Source organism: Dreissena polymorpha, chromosome 7, assembly GCF_020536995.1.
Source record: "Dreissena polymorpha isolate Duluth1 chromosome 7, UMN_Dpol_1.0, whole genome shotgun sequence".
NCBI lineage: Eukaryota > Metazoa > Mollusca > Bivalvia > Myida > Dreissenidae > Dreissena > Dreissena polymorpha.
The window spans coordinates 19,994,366-20,013,836 of NC_068361.1; the positions used below are offsets into that span (position 1 = coordinate 19,994,366).

The 19,471-nt window shown below is 36.5% G+C and overlaps 1 protein-coding gene across 3 annotated transcripts in view; it reads right to left on the minus strand.

Moving 5' to 3' along the window:
* Nucleotides 1-18,103, minus strand: part of LOC127837782 (A disintegrin and metalloproteinase with thrombospondin motifs 7-like) — a 34,305-nt gene extending 16,202 nt beyond the window's left edge. The window contains exons 1-16 of one of the 3 annotated variants that reach the window (XM_052365156.1): nucleotides 17,769-18,103; nucleotides 17,538-17,619; nucleotides 16,838-17,005; nucleotides 15,088-15,227; nucleotides 14,282-14,420; nucleotides 13,892-13,964; nucleotides 12,429-12,519; nucleotides 10,590-10,673; nucleotides 7,313-7,425; nucleotides 6,872-7,024; nucleotides 6,516-6,647; nucleotides 6,009-6,168; nucleotides 5,590-5,697; nucleotides 2,830-2,978; nucleotides 1,817-1,880; nucleotides 1,290-1,341 (exon numbers count right to left, since the gene is read on the minus strand). In XM_052365156.1, the coding sequence (XP_052221116.1) occupies nucleotides 1,290-1,341; nucleotides 1,817-1,880; nucleotides 2,830-2,978; nucleotides 5,590-5,697; nucleotides 6,009-6,168; nucleotides 6,516-6,647; nucleotides 6,872-7,024; nucleotides 7,313-7,425; nucleotides 10,590-10,673; nucleotides 12,429-12,519; nucleotides 13,892-13,964; nucleotides 14,282-14,420; nucleotides 15,088-15,227; nucleotides 16,838-17,005; nucleotides 17,538-17,619; nucleotides 17,769-17,816 (1,756 nt within the window). In that variant the 5' untranslated portion in view covers nucleotides 17,817-18,103. Of the gene's footprint in view, nucleotides 1-1,289; nucleotides 1,342-1,816; nucleotides 1,881-2,829; nucleotides 2,979-5,589; nucleotides 5,698-6,008; nucleotides 6,169-6,515; nucleotides 6,648-6,871; nucleotides 7,025-7,312; nucleotides 7,426-10,589; nucleotides 10,674-12,428; nucleotides 12,520-13,891; nucleotides 13,965-14,281; nucleotides 14,421-15,087; nucleotides 15,228-15,977; nucleotides 16,115-16,837; nucleotides 17,006-17,537; nucleotides 17,620-17,768 lie in introns of those variants that run through there. The other 2 variants (XM_052365157.1, XM_052365158.1) reach the window with 2 other exon arrangements.
* Between the last annotated feature and the right edge of the window lie 1,368 nt (nucleotides 18,104-19,471).

Here is a 19,471-nt window from a genome sequence, read left to right on the forward strand (position 1 = left end):
CCTTTATCCAACAAGACTGAATACAGTGCACACGAAATGTAACATGCCTTTATCTTACAAGACTGAATACAGTGCACACGAAATGTAACATACCTTTATCCTTCAAGACTGAATACAGTGCACACGAAATGTATCATACCTTTATCCAACAAAACTGAATGCAGTGCACACGAAATGTAACATACCTTTATCCAACAAGACTGAATACAGTGTACACGAAATGTAACATACCTTTACCCAACAAGACTGAATACAGTGCATACGAAATGTAATATACCTTTATCCAACAAGACTGAATGCAGTGCACACGAAATGTAACATACCTTTATCCAACAGGACTGAATACAGTGCACACGAAATGTAACATACCTTTATCCAACAAGACTGAATACAGTGCACACGAAATGTAACATACCTTTATTCAACAAGACTGAATGCAGTGCACACGAAATGTAACATACCTATATCCAACAAGACTGAATACAGTGCACACGAAATGTAACATACCTTTATCCATCAGGACTGAATACAGTGCACACGAAATGTAACATACCTTTATCGAACAAACTGAATACAGTGCACACGAAATGTAATATACCTTTATCCAACAAGACTAATACAGTGTACACGAAATGTAACATACCTTTATCCGAAAACAATACTGAATACAGTGCACACGAAATGTAACATACATTTATCCAACAAGACTGAATACAGTGCACACGAAATGTAACATACCTTTATCCTACAAGACTGAATACAGTGCACACGAAATGTAACATACCTTTATCCTTCAAGACTGAATACAGTGCACACGAAATGTATCATACCTTTATCCAACAAAACTGAATACAGTGCACACGAAATGTAACATACCTTTATCCAACAAGACTGAATACAGTGTACACGAAATGTAACATACCTTTATCCAACAAGACTGAATACAGTGCACACGAAATGTAACATACCTTTATCCAACAAGACTAAATGCAGTGCACACGAAATGTAACATACCTTTATCCAACACGACTGAATACAGTGCACACGAAATGTAACATACCTTTATCCAACAAGACTGAATACAGTGCACACGAAATGTAACATACCTTTATCCAACAAGACTGAATACAGTGCACACGAAATGTAACATACCTTTATCCAACAAGACTGAATACAGTGCACACGAAATGTAACATACCTTTATCCATCAGGACTGAATACAGTGCACACGAAATGTAACATACCTTTATCGAACAAATTGAATACAGTGCACACGAAATGTAACATACCTTTATCCAACGCGTCACACATCATGTTCAGGCTTTTATAGTCGGGACATTTCTGGAAACGTTCGAAAATAACAATAAAAATAATAAAACAAAATCCAAATTATATTTATTTATCAGGTCATATTTTTGCAATGTGACAAAAAAGTAAGTTTATTGCAAAAAATATCTTTTCTTTGGTAAAATTACGAGATTTTGGTACGTTACGTGTAAATCTTTAAGCAATGGATTAAAATGCAACACAAAGTTTTTCTATGATAAAATATAATAAAGCCGTTATGCCTTTTAAACACGATGTTATACATTAGTTTCACAATACAAGACACAGTTATTTAACTTATTTTCTTTTTAAATACGAGGAATTTCTATCAGGTACCACAAGAATTAAAGAGCTTAATTTACCGTTACATAAAATGCACCACACACCTATCGTCCCGAGTAGGATGGCAAGACACATGCTATTTCTTTTTCATGGAAATAAAGTAAACATTATATACCCTTACCTGAATCATACAGAGTTTTTACCCTACCTGCATATTACAAAGCAGGTATTTCTTCCACGGCCCTTCGCAGTGCTTCCCGCCGTATCTGGGTCTGGTAAAACGGGTATTAAAATGTTTACCTTACATAGGAACATAATACAAAATATGTATATTGCACATGTTCAAGCTTTCAAATATTTGTTTCTAATATAAAAAATTAGTACGTATGTATGAACCATTTAACCGAAGACGGCTTCAAAATTGTCGTCGTATACCAATATCAGCTTGTGAACGAAAATACAGTTTCAGATACTAGCTTGCTTTAGTTCGTTCAGTTACAGCAAACGTACACCAATAACTGTTCGTTTCGTACGAAACCTTCTGCACGATAAGTTCGCCGCGAACGTTTTAAGAGCTGTACTCATTGATAACAAATTGAAAATGATTGATGATTTAAGAAACAATGTTTATTTTGATAAAATTCAGAAATTAGTTGAGTAGTAATTGATAAGAAACTATATTTGGCATTGTGTTTCAGTTTAAAATAACATACATGTATATGCATTACTGAAATATAATTCTGAAACAACATGCCGGTCCGCCATTTTGGTTATATACGCGAACTACATCCGAATGCGTTTGCTATCGATCGCGAACGTTCGTAACGAACCTACCGTTCAGTGACCGAACTTTCGGAACATTTCGCAAACGTTCACCTTAACTGAACGTACTACTGGATAAAATGTGTTGAAATTGGACACGGATTATTTTTGCAGTCATTCGCTTCTTGCATTTGTCAGTTCATGCCATACGTATGTGAACTTTGGTCTGTTGAACTACTAAGGATGGGTAACGTTACACATGAAAAGTAAGTAGATTAACTGACGCCAGATTAGTAATTGTCGGTTCAGGTAATACTTAAAAGTAAACTACAAAAAACCCGAGTGCGGAAAATATACTAAATACCGGAGTATTTGCGTACACGGGGTACATTGTAGTATACAAAAGAGGCGCCTTAATACTAGATGTATATGAGCCGACAATGACCAATTGTGCCTCACTTTGGGTCCGTGCACGTCCTTGTCTGCAACAAAACGCCTCCCCCGCACTTGCGACTGCACGTGGCGCTCACCCATGGGCTCCACCCCCCTGGGATAGGGTCTGTCTGAAGGGAAGCGTTCATCGCAACTGACTGACCGCGCATGCACCACTGGAATACAACGGTACTTCCGGTATATATATTTAGAGACATAGCTGTGTAGCTCTTATGTAACAATATATTGTGTACCGCATACAGACTAGAATGTCAAATGTCAAGCAGAGATCTCAGTGAAGATTAATTATAACCAGATGTACTGCTTTAACACAGGTGACAAGTTGTCTCACGAGATTGTGTCTTATTCAAACACATTTTACAGCAAATAATATATAAACATTCACTAGCGCATTGCATATTTAGTCCCTAATTTAAACAGTGTATTACAGTTACTGTCAAAAACCGAAAATCAAAGCAACACAAAGATAGTATTCGCTGTTGAATAACTTACTGTACTTTTGTCGATATATCTAATGTTGGAGTCTGATTACGTTTTACTGAAAGTTGGCGAAAGAATGAATTCAGTTTTTATAAGCTAATTATTAAATCTAAAATATTCAATAGCAACTTAAAATCTAGATGCGAAACGAGGCAAAAGCCGACAGAACGACAATTCATCTAAACTTGTTTGATCGGCCGACACCTTAATAAACGAATGTTTGTCGAGTGGCTTTACCAATTTCAAATTAATATCTACATTTTTTTAGTTTACTGTTGATCATGTTGATGGGCAAATAGAGTGCCTTACAGCATCTTACTCTACAAGTTTGCTTCACAAAGCCACATCTTCGTTGGAAGTTTAAATTCTGCGAGACGGGCTCAGATTGTAAACTACTTGCCTTCTCGTTAAAATGTATTTGGATGGAATGCAGCTCAGAAAAATATCGGCGACATACGTCATAGCTATTTGGTATCATTAGGTTAAGTATCGATTCGTTTTACAATTGCAAAATCAATAAAAATAAATATTATTGCATAAACTCTAACTATAATGCCCTCTGGCGGGGTGCAGAAACAAGGCAAAAGGAGGGAGAAATCGTGTATTAACAATGCGATTCACGTGCCGTTCAAGTCATGTTATGTGTTTTTCATATCCATTATCTGGTCCACGCGCAGTTACTTCCCTTCTCCAGCATTCGACGACTTTCCAAGCATAAATGGGAAACTGAATGAGCACCAGTTTCCTCATGCATGCAGGGATAATGACTATTTCAATCCATTTTTCAAGTTATACCATCTGTACTCTCTTGACAACAGCTTTATTTTATTGGCAACGTCAATGAAGTTAAGGTTATTTACTCAACACTTTCAAAAGAATATGCTGTTAATATTAGTGTTTTTGTACCTTCAACGTTCCTGCTGAAAATTCCAAAATAATTCCTCATTTCTTACTTTGCGCGGCTGCATTTCAACTTTGCATTAATCCACTGTTTAAGCACATTTTAAATCGAAAACTGCCTATCTGAATGTAAAGCCTCGTCATTTTGGATGATGACCGAGTGAGGCATATGTAAAACACAACCTTGAACTATATTGAAATAATCGAATTATTTTGTCGATGTCGAATGAACAAAACATATTGTTTTCAATGTTATTTAAATTTATTTTGGTATGTGTGATTTGTTTATGCAATAATAGCGAAAATACACATTTTCTCGGACATGGTCATATGCGGGCACTCTAAAAATCCGCACTCGGGCAGGAACGGATTTTTCGAGCGCCCGCAGATGATCATGCCCTCGAAAACGTGTATTATCCCTATAAAAATGCCCTATATCTTTGTTTTCGTATTATGCATATTTTTGGTTAACATGCACCTTGCAAGAACATGCCACCAATGTCTTGAGAGTCATAGTTAGTGTGTTCATAGGTAGCATTGGCAACTTCTTTCTTTCTCTAAAACCTATGAAGTTTATCACATTGATATACCGGAACGTAAGTGAATAACCATAACAAGATGTGAATGAATGAGAACATGTACGACTATTTTTGCAGATGTACTTGTCATGTAAAATGGACATCTTTGTCCCGCACGCAATCTACACACTTTTCCTGGAAGTAACCATGTGTCACTTTAGTTATAAAGAGTCTTTTTATTTTGTGTTTGTTTGCATGTGAAATAATGCCAATTTCAGCTCTATAAGTTTTTAGTGTGTAATACCGGTAAGTCACCCAGCTATTATCGAGACATAAGTGAAAACAATGAATATTAAAATATTAACTTTGATGATTTCCGGCTATGAATATAAATGCAACTTAGTGGTTATTAACGAACCCACGAAGATCAGCTGGGCCGTTGCTGGCGTCTCTATTTTTTTATATTTTTTTTAGCGTAACCAAGATCTTTCGCCATATATTAATGTTTTGTCCCGAGCAAATACACGCATCATGTACATGTATTTTAAATTACCTTTTATCCTAATAATCACATCAATTCCACAAAACTGATATATGATTTCTGAAAACGAAAAAAAAGGATTGAGGGAATTTACACACACGAAACAAAATTAATATGGTCAGACAAAAAGATAAAATGAATAAATTGTTTTGCGTGGAATAGCTTTACTTGGAAAATTCTGAAAAAAGTTAAGTTTTATTATGGGTTTTTATCAAGCACAATGATGCTCTAAAAACAGGACGAGGATGACACAAATAATATGAAGGTATAGACTAGAACAGGGCAAGAAGTTGACTTTTAGATGAAGAGTCGTGTTTGATGTATTACCGTTCGGGTGTTGTTACAGTCCGTCCCGTCCATTAGAGGCTGGGAGTAATAGTAGTTGCCCCAATCGGTGTGGCAGGCGATCACTTTGCAGGGGTCATGTTCTGTGTTCTGCGAAAGTCATCAAAAAAGCGAAAACAAAGTTCAGCATCCAGAACACATAGATTAGCATCGATCTTTTTCAAACTAATCTATCTATCTATTTTCATTATAAGCGACATGAAAGCATTGCTCAGATTGACTGAACAGTGAACTGGTGGTCCTCCGATACGAAAGCGCTGCGTAGTTAATGATGATTTTTAATAACATGTAGTTTATCTGGGAACAAGGCTTGTTTAAAGTATACAGTTGTACAAAAAATGTCATTCCTTAGCAACAATCTTGTCAATCAAGATTGGACATAAGGTCAATCATAGACCTACGTAGAAGAAGTAGGCGTGGTCACCAAGCATAAGACGGCACTGATCGTCCGCTGTGTACACCATCCCGGGTAGAGGCAGCGGGGCGAGCTGGGAGCCATACAGGTGCATCATGTCAACGTCTCCACTTACTGGAGCGTTTTCCAGGCACCCAAGATTGTACCTACAATACAGAGAGAAGTCAGTGTAATGCACCATGCCGGGTAGAGGCAGCATGACGAGTTTGGAGCCATGCAGGTGCATCATGTCAACGTCTCCACTCACTGTAGCGTTTTCCAGGCACCCAAGATTGTACCTACAAGTTAAAAGGAAGTCAAAGTATTCCAGTAATACAGAGAATTTCAGATTGTTCCATCAATACCGAAGGAAGTCACACACAAAAATGAATCTGCAGTACAGAGGGGCGAACTCAATATGTACCTCCACAACTGACGGACATACTCAGTGATTTGCCTGTAAAAAAAATGGACACAGATTGTGGATTTATTCGGTCACTGTTCAACATAATACCTAATGTTGTTGAAGAGTTCCTTGGCGCTGCAATTGGACCACCGGAAGGCATCCGCCCCAGTATTGCCGTAAGCGGACATGAGGGCGGGAGGACAGTGGTTATCACTTGTGTTGTCATGGCTCATGCCGATACTGCGATTTAATAAATATATTCGTTTGTTTTGAGAAACGAAATATCAATATTAATGTTCTTTATTAAAATTCAATAAATGGATACCAATGTTTCCATGCTAAATACAAATGACACGATATGGAGAAAATCCAAGAGTCCATTACGCGAAAAAAAAACATCACTCGACTGTGTATGTAAGACTTTGTACCACGTGACCTTACTCTAATACGTGTGCTGCACTTACAGGTGGCCTATTTCATGCGCCAGGGTGAGACCGAATACGGGCCCAGTATCTTCCACGACGGCACACTTCTCTCGTATCTTACACGCACCAGAGAGGAACGCAAGGCCGTTCGTGGACTTCCCGTTGTCATTGGCGCCATATTCAATATCATTTCTAAATTTGGGAATAAAGATTAACGTATGCACTCGTTGTTTGTTTAGTGTAGGGGAGGGGGGGGGGCTTTATGGTATGTTCATGCAGATCTAGACAACACATGTTAATTTCCTGCACAACGGAAACCGACTAAAGACATGCGTTCTCAAAAGTTTTCTTTTTCATTTAAAGTACGGAAAATCTTTGTTTACGTTTAATTTTAGTTAATTTTTTACTCTAAAAAAATATCAATTAGTTACACCAAGACCTTTACAAACGTAAATAGGGGGACAAACAAAATATCCAAACCGTGTTAAAAGGATGGTAACGTCAGTTTTGTTCAGCGTGTGATGCTTGCTCTGCCACTCACAGAAACTGTTCTTTGTCTTTTCAGCGTCCACTGTGTCACTCACATCAAACCCCTGCAAATACATTATATAAGTAGCTGCTACGTTATACATTCTATAAATAGCATCACATACACATTTCTCTGTCTTCTCAGCGTCCGGTGTGTCACTCACGACCAACACCTGTGAAACATCGTGTGAATTTGCTATTACATCATACATTCTATAAATAACATATCAGACACATTCTGTGAATAGCTGCGACGTCATACATTCTATAAATAGCAGGTTCTCTGTCTTCTCAGCGAAAGCTGTGTCACTAACACCAAACCCCTGCAAACACAGTCTGTGAATAGCTGTGAAGTCATACATTATAAAACTAGTATCTCAAAACACCTTCTCAGCGTAAGCTGTGTTACTCACGTCAAAACCCTGCAAATACATTCTGTAAAATTATAATTATATTTATATCAATAGCATCTTAAACACTTTCTGTGAATAGCCATAAGCAATCAAATTGAAAGAATACCATTGTAGTTTCGCACCGCAAAAGTGAAACACCCAAAGCGATTCAAACGTGGCAAAATCGTATATTTTAGCTAATTTATGCGCAAAGTGTTAAAGGTGAGCTATTGAGCTCAGTATATGATCGTCCGTCTGTCTTCGTGCGTCATGCGGTTTCCGGGGTACGAGTTCCAGTTTACTTCGTTACCACACGAGAAGCCCCATTTGTTGCTCAAACCGAATGAAAATATTTCCGGTTGTTTATTTTGACCCTATCTAGGCCAAGTTCGATTTCGAACAGTTTTCATAACAAGTAAGTTAACACTACACACGCCATATGTATTTATCAATATTGGTCAAAAAGTTGATTAACACTTCATACGCCATATTTATTGATCAATATTTGTCAAAAAGTTGGTTTACACTCCATACCACATTTATTGATCAATCTTGGTAAAAAGTTGGTCAACACTCCATACGCCACATTTATTGATCAATCTTGGTCAAAAAGTTGGTAAACACTCTACACGCCACATTTATTGAAAAATTTGGTCAAAACTTTGGTGAACACACTCCATACGCCACATTTATTGATCAACCTTTTTCAAAAACTTGGTAAACACTCCACACTCCACATTTATTGATCAATCTTGGTCAACAAGTTGTTTAACACTCCATAAGCCACATTTATTGATCAACCTTGGTCAAAAACTTGGTAAACACTCCATACGCCACATTTATTGATCAACCTTGTTTAAAAACTTGGTAAACACTCCATACGCCACATTCATTTTTCAATCCTGGTCAAAAAGTTGTTTAACACTCCATACGCCACATTTATTGATAAACATTGGTCTAAAACTTGGTTAACACTCCATACGCCACATTTATTTTTTCAGACCTAGTCAAAAAGCTGTTAAACACTCCATACGCCACATTTATTGATCAATCTTGATCAAAAAATAAATTTTAACAGGACCAAGACCGAGTGCGTTTCTGTGTCATGTTTGTCCAAAAGCTAGGCCACCGGCTTAAATTTGATAACAAAATTAGCCGTGCTCTGTGAAAAAGATGTTTAATGCATGTGCGAAAGTGTCGTCGCAGATTAGCATGTGCAGTCCGCACAGGATAATTAAGGACGACATTTTCCGCTTTTATGGTATTTTTCGTTCACAGAAAGTCTCTTCTTAGCAAAACTCCGGTTAAGGTGGAAAGTGTCGTTCCTGATTAGCCTGTAAGGACTGCACAGGCTAATCAGGAACGACACTTTGCGCACTTAAATGTAACCCCTTTTTCACAGAGCACGGCTCAGATTTATATCGTCAAGTTTTAGCTCGTGACCACTATAAAGCTCACATGTTTGGCTCAATATTGATGGTAAAAATGTTTATCTTGGCAATACGTATAACAATAGGCAAATAACAAAACTCTCTACATGTTTCCGAAATCCAGGTCACAAATTGAAACTTTGAAAAACTTGTTAACACTAGACGCCATATAAATGACTCAGTCTTGATGAAAATATGTAAGCATTTGTATCCTATTACCAGATGAAAATCGATAGTATAAGAACGATCGTATGAACTTGAGCTTTATAATATCACTAGTTTTAGATAAGAAATGGGTTTTACCAAAACATGAAGAATATGTGTTTGTCAACTACGTAAAAAACATCATCAAAAATGCGATGTTTGATATTTATTAATGGAAACGGAGAGGAAATTATAGTTTATTATGTGAGCTTTGGATTAAGATCAAGTTTATCATGCGATGCTTCGAATCATGTTAGCGCGAAGCTTGCCTAATAATCATAAAATATCGCATTTTGTGACGATTTTATCTTTCCGTAGTTGACAAAAATATTCTCCAATTTAAAAAAAAAATCTGTTCTAAAAATAGTGATAGTATAAAGCTAAAGTTTATACGATCGTTGTAATACTATCGATTGTCATCTGGTACTGGGATAAAATAGGATAAATAGAATAGTATGTGAGTTTCGTCGGCAAGCCTCGCGCTAACATGGTTCTATGATAAACTTGATCGTTATCCAAAACTCACATAATAATCTCTATTTATCTTAACAATATCTAGCCAATTTTGGATATAGATCACATGTTTTAACACTTTGGTCACTTGGTAAGCTCTTCAAAATGCGTTAACACTATTTAAAGCACATTTATGAGTTTAACTTAATGAAACTTGGTAAGATTGTAAATCTTGACGATATCTAGCCGTACTTCAATTATGGGTCCTTCATGTATCAGAATATTGTTTATGCGCCTTAAATCTAAAGCAAAATTTTGAAACAAATATAAAAGTGGCATGTGGGAATAAATTTTGCTGAAAAAACAACAACATATTTCTTATTTTAGAAATATATATAGTACAAGTTCGAATCTGCGTCTAGTTGGTTTAACATGGGTCATCAAGTGAAATCTTCGGCATTTGGTGTTTTTTGATAAAAGGTAAGCACTTAAGGGACAACAAGGCCCTCTTGTTTCATATGCGACTTTTATAGAAACAACGGTATCATGAAACGGACACCGTACCTCACTCACATGTATTGGACGAGTTGAACTCAACAATCGTGGATATCACGAGTTTGATAAACGATAATGTATTTTATGGTACACCATACAACATTGACCTATATTGGACGATCACAACTGTCTCTGACTTAACGATTTTGATCAACATCCATGGCTTTAACGGGCCTCCATAACAAAGTTACTTACATTGGACGAGTTGAACACAATGATCTCTGACAATAAGAGTTTCATCAACGTGCCAATGGACCGGTCTGCGAACAACTTCGACGCCTGAAACAAATAATAACATGTACAAGTCATGTAAGATCTCATGAAAACATTTCTAGATATTAAATTTATGGAAAACATATCTTTAACTCATTTGAACACAAACTAGTATTTGACAAGTTAAAAATATTATATTAACGTTACCAAATCGATTTACGTATATAACATTGCAATCCACAACTGCTACTAACGTATCTCGTAATAGGAACGCGGACATACATTAACCCTTTACCTCTTAGATACATATTTTTACGCATTTGTAGTCCCTTAGAAAAAATTAATTAAAATTAATTTAAGACTTTTCTTACTAGATTCAAGCTTTAAAGGTTTTTATTTCCAACAGCAAACAGCATAAAACTTGAACAGACGGCGAGTTACTCGCATGCTGTTCTGGTTTTATGCTGGTTGCAAAAGCTATTTACACTTTGCTTCTAATGGGGGAAATGGTTAAACGAATTATACGAAACTCGTTATGGAAACGACAGTTATACTTAGATTCGTACTAACATCTTAATAAACAGCCATATACGAATATTTTATCATCAATAAGAAAACATTTTTTTAAATCAAAATGTAAACGTACTAACAGATTTGATTAAGAATACAAACAGCTTTTACTACAATTGATACTAAAATAAAACGGTTTCGCGGGACCAAAAATTACTTGAGGAGCCGATACAAAGGTTTGGCTACTTTACCTGGTCGTGTCGCTAATTCATGAAAGAGAATACGCTTGGTTTATTTGTAGTTGGATTAAATATGTGGTGTCATAGTGTATTCTCAAGCTTTTGTAAGAGTCGCTTTCATTTCCAAATTTAGAAAATGCAAGCACCAAACGAATGTTAGTTTATGTTTGGTTTGCTGAAACATGGTAAAAATATGTTTGAAAATAACATGGCGAATTTCTGAAACGGAACTTGTCTTGAAACTCTTAATCGACTTAAACTGGAAGCTGCTTGTAAAGCAAATCTTAATAAGTTCTTACTTTGCCTTCACATTAAAGTAAGACAAACTTTATGAGATGCTGAAAATATGTAGTTGTTTCTGTGGTTTGTATCGTTCTCTCAAGTAAATAATGTTTAATGAATTATCTTAATTCTATACAAAACTTATAGTTGGGCCGCGCTATTCGAAAGGGGGTTAAATGAATTGCTAATCAGTGACGACACTTTTCGCTTTTATTTTATTTTTCGTTTATCAGAAGACTGTTCTTGACAAAAATGTATTTAGGCTTCGGACAGCAAAGGCTTATCTGGGACGAAACATTACGCACATGTATTAAACCCAATTTTCAAAATTTGGTCGATACTAAATAAGTAATAAATAAATACATGTTTCAGTATTTTAGTCAATATTTGATTAATTATACTATATCTATAATACATTAACTGCTGATTGCTGCGACAAATTATTGCGATAAAGGAATCGCGTTATAAAATGCAGCTGTCTTTTTTGTATAAACTTATTTAAACACTGACCCGAAAAACCCGAAAGTTCACGTTATTTATCTAATTTTGACTAGCCCTACAAACAACCAATATAATTTCCAATCACTTACGATGTTAAAGCCAGTGAAGACGTACTGTACAATCACTTACGATGTTAAAGCCAGTGGAGACGTACTGTACAATCACTTACGATGTTTAAGCCAGTGAAGACGTACTGTACAATCACTTACGATGTTAAAGCCAGTGAAGACGTACTGTACAATCACTTACGATGTTAAAGCCAGTGAAGACGTACTGTACAATCACTTACGATGTTAAAGCCAGTGAAGACGTACTGGAGAATGTTGTCGTTGTGGAATCTCGCCATGACAGGGTCGACAACGATCCCCGCCTCTATGTACCTGTAGCGTGAAAGGAAACATGATCACAACAAACAACTTACAATGTACAAACAGCTGGCAATGTACCAACAACTGGCAATGTACAAACTTATTGTTAAAGAAACAAATAGTTTATCAATAGAAGATACAAAAACTATAACTTCAAGGTTTGACTAAGGTGTCTTGTTTATTAACCGGTAAAAAAAGCCAACGCATTAAAAAAGTTGTACTTGCTTCATTGCGGCAAAATAACATTTAATTCTAGTAACAAATAATAAAAATAGAACAACTATAACGTGTATGGGTAATCTTCTTTGCAATAAAGTTTGGATTACGTAAGTTGTTTTAGTTACGTTGTCAGTCAGACATGATGAATTAGTAATTATACATAGAGATAATCACCACACAAGAGGACATTACATAAGCAAGAACATAGAAGACAAGGTTTCAGCATTCATGCAGTATAGCTCTACTACGGATATTATGTAAGGATTATTATGTGTGTGTTTTCGTGCCTAGTGTTGTGTCCAGTGTTTGGTGTATTTCGTCATACAGCTTTGCGATCGGTCTATTGCAAGATATTTTAAGGACCAAATGTTATAATGAGGCTGTTCAAACTGTAGGTTTGTTTTGTTTATAACAATCATTGAGATCTATTTTATTCCACATAGAGCTATTTAAATGAAGCGACAGTTTCACACCAAGTCATTTATTTGTAACTGAGACAAAGTGTATGTTGTCGTAAGAATTATGAACGCTGCTGTTATTTCAGGGTATCGTCAACCATGCATTGTGTGATGTCAAGTGTCTACAAGTATGTCATATGTTTCACACTGGCTGAATTGCGTTGGATGATTGTTTTGCGTGTAAAACATTTTTAATTCAATTATATGCCGCTCCTTCGTCGACTGGTATTATTGATACACGCCTAAAATGATCTATTTTTGGTGTGTTAGATTTGGAAAAAATAATAAGAAATACAGCATCTTATATGGTACAAACATTCATGGGCTTCTCGCACAGTGACTTTTATGAAAAATACTTAGTATACTATAAATATATGATCCGCGCTCTGTGAAAAGGTGGTTTAATGCATGTGCGTAATGTGTCGCCCCAGATTAAACTGTGCAGTCCGCACAGGCTAATCAGGGGCGACACTTTCACCCTAAACTGGATTTTTGTTAAGAAGAGACTTTCTGTAAACGAAAAATACCATTAAGCGGAAAGTGTCTTCTCTGATTAGCCTGTGCGGACTGCACATGCTAATCTGGGACGACACATTTCGCACATAAATTAAACCCCCTTTTCACAGAGCACTGCTCAATTTATACAGGGGATACAGCTGACACACTAAGGTCTGAACTTAACCGAAACATAAGCCCTGTGATATCACCTGGTTTTCATTTCGTTGCCCTGGTGCCTCCCTTGTGCCTGAGAAGTGGGATAGAGTATATCGGTAACGTCGTCTGCAAACGGCAAACACCGATCAAAGCTGAGCAACGTATTATGTTCTCTTTATTTCATTATTAAAATATTCTTGCATCAACAAGTTTTATCTTTTCAATAAGAAAGTTTCCATATAATATCATAGCGAATTGTGATCGCTAAACTTCGATTTTCAATCGGCAAAAACAATCAAAAACGAGAGTCATACATATGAAAACCGTGATTAACGTGCGTATTTACTGTAGTATTAAGTCACCACTAAATAAAGACCGCCGACATTTTCTTTTAAACGATATTTGAATGGACAGTGTAATATGTTAAGTGTGCGTAATCCTACCTTCCGTCTTGCACACGTGCTTGTCACCCTGGTAACGGTAGATCACGTGATTGGGCGATGCTGACGTTGACGTCTGATCCGATGTCCGCTTCATGGGGTATATGAACAGGCTCGTGTTGCCGAAACTGAGCAACCCTTTCTGTGAAGAGAACATCTTTTTTGTTCAATATTGGAATACAATCATGTTTGTTTATGGTTGCTTTTGACCTTAAAATAAATGTTTAAAGAGGGTGATTCGTGTTGCAAAAACTGAGCATCCCTTTTTGTGAAGAAACAATATTTTCTTTTCAAAATATTTTCACAAGAAATAAGATTCGCTTCTGTTTACAAATGAATTATACATAATTTGATGTTTTATTATATTCATTTTCTATATTCGTAGGATTGTTAAACTTCTTTAAACTGAATGAATATTATTTAAAAAAAAAGGATTATTTATCACATTTCTTTAAAAGTGATCGACATCGCAACAAAAACATCAAATAAGAGGACAATTTCACTTTATTTTAATTAGTACATGTATTTGATTTACGCCCACTCCCTTAAAGTTAACAATTCTTGCACTGAAACTTGTTTCAACTTATTGGATTCTATCTCAGTTTAATGAAGATCCTGTGTCTTCGAATATACTTCCGAATCTTTATCTTGGGAAAAACAAGTACGTGGTTTCTTTCGAAATATGTTAAGATCGCTCATGAGATGTGGTTTAAACTGGGACATCAAAGAGGGACGCCTTATCTGCTACTTCATTATGACCCAAAATCAATGAAACACGTTCCCTATGTCATCGACCCACACGGCCTTACCAGCCCTCCACAGACGCTGGCCGCCACCCAGGAGTCGTTGTGGGCGCTGGTAGTTCCGGTGTAATAGCACGTGACGTCATGCTCCATGCAGGGTCTCACCGTTGAGTGGCCGCTTCCGTTCACTTGACGGATGATGCAGCCTGCAAATACATTTTAGCCCGTTCTGGAAAAACTGGGCTTAATGCACGTGGGTAAAGTGTCATCCCAGATTAGCCTGTGAATTCCTCGCGGTGACGGCACTTTCCTCTTTTATGGAATTGTGCATTTATAGTAGACACAAATCCAGTTAAGTCGCGTCGTCCCTGTTAGCCTGTGCGGACGTGACGTGCTTATATGGGACAACATTTTACGCACATACGTTTACGTTCCGAATGATGCAGCTTGCGAAGGGAAATAGAAAATACCATGTCCAGACTACACACAGATTATTCAACTTTATCAGAGACTGAGGTTTAGTATGAAAAATCGGCCATTTAACCAATATTGATTTTAATAATTATATATGGGCCGTGCTCTGTGAAAAGGGTGTTTAATGCATGTGCGTACATATATAGTGTCGTCCCAGATTAGCCTGTGCAGACTGCATATTCTAATGTGGGACGAGACTTTACGCACATGCAATAAACCCCCTTTTCACAGAACGCGGATCATATATTGTTTTTGGTTGGATTATGGAATAAACTAACTGTTGAGCATGGTGATGCCCAAATATGATAGCTTGAACATGTATAAAAGTAAAGCATAAACAGCATAGTATTAGGCAATCGAGATAATTTGTTAGAAATATCAATTGCATACTTTGTTGTTGTTTTGTCCCTTTCATAAATATAATAAAACGATCTTGATCAAGATTGCAAATAGATAAAATATCAAGACGCACATTGACTTACTTTCTAAGATGGCCACTGAAAACTACTTTAGCAATTAAAGTATATAATCACACGGTAATCACGTGATTATCAAGATGGCGACGTCCATGCATAGGCCGGTATTGTTTGCCGTTTTTAACCCCTTATTATTTGTATTATTTTTTTTAATTCCGCTCACTTTCCAGCTATATTAGCAAGAAAGTTACTGGCGTGTATTTCATGATAATATTCGCTCTATATTTCGACTTTACTCGCTGCGAAATATTTTAGCGGAATGACCTAATTAGTCCTCAACTAAAGAATATTTGCGGGGTGTAAAGTCGAGATATAAAGCAAATTTAAATACGAAATTAACGCTAATCAACTTTTTACTGATAGGGCTGCAAAGTGAGCGTCATTTAAAACAAAAGTAATTCAGTGTATACAACAGCGAGAAATAACTTTCTCAGCATGGACGTCGCCATCTTGACTATCACTTGATTACCCCCTCTGATAATAGTCGATTTTGTTGAACTGATATTAAAATTTAAACTCAGATATAGGATGTTAGAGTGTATATAGAGTGTCATCATTAATCTCGCACTTATCTGTTATGGAGCTATTCATAATTTAGCCGCGCTTTAAGAAATCGGGTCTTAATGCATGTGCGTAAAGTGTCGTCCCAGATTAGCTTGTGCTGTCCGCAGAGTCTATTCAGGGAAGGTACTTTCCGCTTTGATGGATTATATTGATTTAACTAGTTACGTGCAAACAAACATCTAGTCTAGGCGGAAAGAGTCATCAATAATTAGCCTGTACGAACAGCACAGGCTAATCAGGGACGACACTTTACGCGCATGCGTTAAGTTCCGTTTTTCAAGAGTCCGACTCATATATATTACCCGATGAAATCATGTTCGTATTCTTTCGCAGATTGATCGTGAACGTTTCGTTGCCGAACGACACTCGGTACTGCAGTGTTGGCGGCCGCTTCCGGAATTGCTTGACGTCGACGTCGGAATGTTCCGTTCCGTTCAAGAGATGCACGACAACCGACTGGTATTCCGGCACTGAGAACGTTAACAATATATTCACATGCAGATCAGTAATAATGTTATATGGTTATATAATAACGCAAAACAACCGGAACTGAAAACGTGAAACATCTATCAGCAGATGCATCGACGGGATTGCAACTGTATGGGGCGGGATGTTGAGTATTTCGTTACGGGAAATAAAGATTTATAACCAAATCACTTCTGTTTTTATTTACAGGTTATGTGTATTGTAACTATAGGATTTCGCTATAAATGACCATTTTTAAAAGTGCATTTGGTATCAATAATATACACATTTGAAATTAAGTGTTTGAAAAACAAATTATTTGTAACAACAAATCTTTGTTCAGTAGTTGAGAATAAATAAATAAAATATTTAAATTTAAGAGGATGGAATTTATAAAAAAAGAAATTAGGAATGCGCGCGGTTATTGAATTATGTTAATAAATTTAAGATTCAAATCAATTTCTGCAAACGCAATTAACACACAAAACGCTGTAGCAGAAACGTAATATATCAACAACACTAATTTATTTTACATACAGTCAGTGGAGGCATCCGTCCCAAAGATGGCAATTCTCTCTAGAGTGTCTAACACAGGTATTGTGTCCGCTACTGTATACACCTGGAATTGTATACGATAAAGATATGGATCTTGAAAGAACATATTAATGCATGAAAGAAAATATAGCCATTCAAAATATCGACAATTTGTTAATATCTTTTTAAGAATGACCTATTGAAATAACTTGAACAAACTGAAACAATTCATACCCGTAACGACGAGAAAGTGACCAAACAAGACATCCAAATAGAGATCATGGCTTTCCAAACATAAGTCCACCAAATGTTGGTTAAGGAGTTAAAGGTTTCACTTTGTGAACATGTATTCTTAAAACAGCTTAATCACTGCAACACTAACGATAACACTTTTTTTGAATACGAAACGTTATGCACATAACTTTACGTTTTATGTTTCGACTGAAAGGTTGAGCGTAAACTTTATAGCGTTCCTTGGTCTGTAATTTATTCCCTATTCCCAATTGACAAAATCATGTTAAAGGAGCTTATCCACAGGTAGAATATACAAGTTATTGTTGAACGTTGAAGCTAACAGTAACAGAATAAAACGAACACAAAGATATGGGACCAAAACAGACTAACACATTAAACGAATGCAACACGACGGACGGATTACACGCTACATTGCAACGATAACGTGACTTTGCGAATCAATCTGACACAACCATCAAACCCGACGTTACTATAAACGTCACTCTACGATCAACCCGACTCTTCCATTCAACCCGACGTTTCGATTAACGTGCCTTTTCGATTCAACCCGAATCTTCAATTCAACCCGATGCTACGATTAACGTGACTCTACGAGCAACCCGCAACTTTCATGCAGCCCGACGCTACGATTAACGTGACTCTTCGATTCAACCCGACGCTAAGATGCAACCCCAACTATGATTTAATAACAAATAAAACTTATTTCGTTTCCACATCAACTCAGTTTTATTGGATACGTTTGATACATAGTAAATGCAGTGCCTTTAATTCGAACAACCAACTGTTTCAACATCCCGCATTTGAATCTGGGCCATGGCAGTATTTGGGCTGTATTATGATCCAAATGGAACCAACATTCGTATAGGGCGCAGTATCGTAATGCATCAATTAAAAAGTGTACAATTTATCAGTATAATGACGGACAACCTGGCGATTAGATAGCAGTTAATTTTCTGGCTGCGATAACATTTGATTTGTCACACTATACACCGAAATCCGGGTTAAACCGCGCCTCGACGTCTTTAGACAGACTTATGAAAGAAAACTAATGTTTTTAATTTGTTAAGCTTAATTTGCACAAAAAGCCGCATGATTTATGATTAAAATATGATTGTTTGCAATTTATATCTGTTGCACCGATCTCATTTTTCAACTAAGTCAACACATTTGCTTGCACTTAGGCCAAAGTGTTTTTAAACACAGCTGACATAATGTAAAATTCGGAAAAAAAAGATTAAAGGGGTAATTTCATGTTTGGCAAATTGACAAAATTTAAAGAAAAAAGATTCGCACATTTTTGTTGTAGCTATGATATTTGTTAGGAAACATGTAATAATGAACATTAACCATGCTCTAAAATATCAATTATTTGCATCTTTTGATGATTTAAAAACCTAAAACTTATAAAGCGTTGCAATGCAAAACGATTGAATAATTTTGAGAGTTCTGTTGTTGTCGTTATATTTTGTGAAACAACGTGGATTGAGTATATAATGTATAAAATACATCATTACTTGTATAAGCACGGATCGCCGAGTGGTCTAAGTTTTGGATGCTTTATCGATATAAACAATTTAACGACAAACTTCAATATCTGCCAAAATCTGTGAAAATGCCCCTTTAACGTCCCACGTTTTAGCCTGTGCAGCACACATGTTGTCGAAAAAGAGGCAATTTAAAAG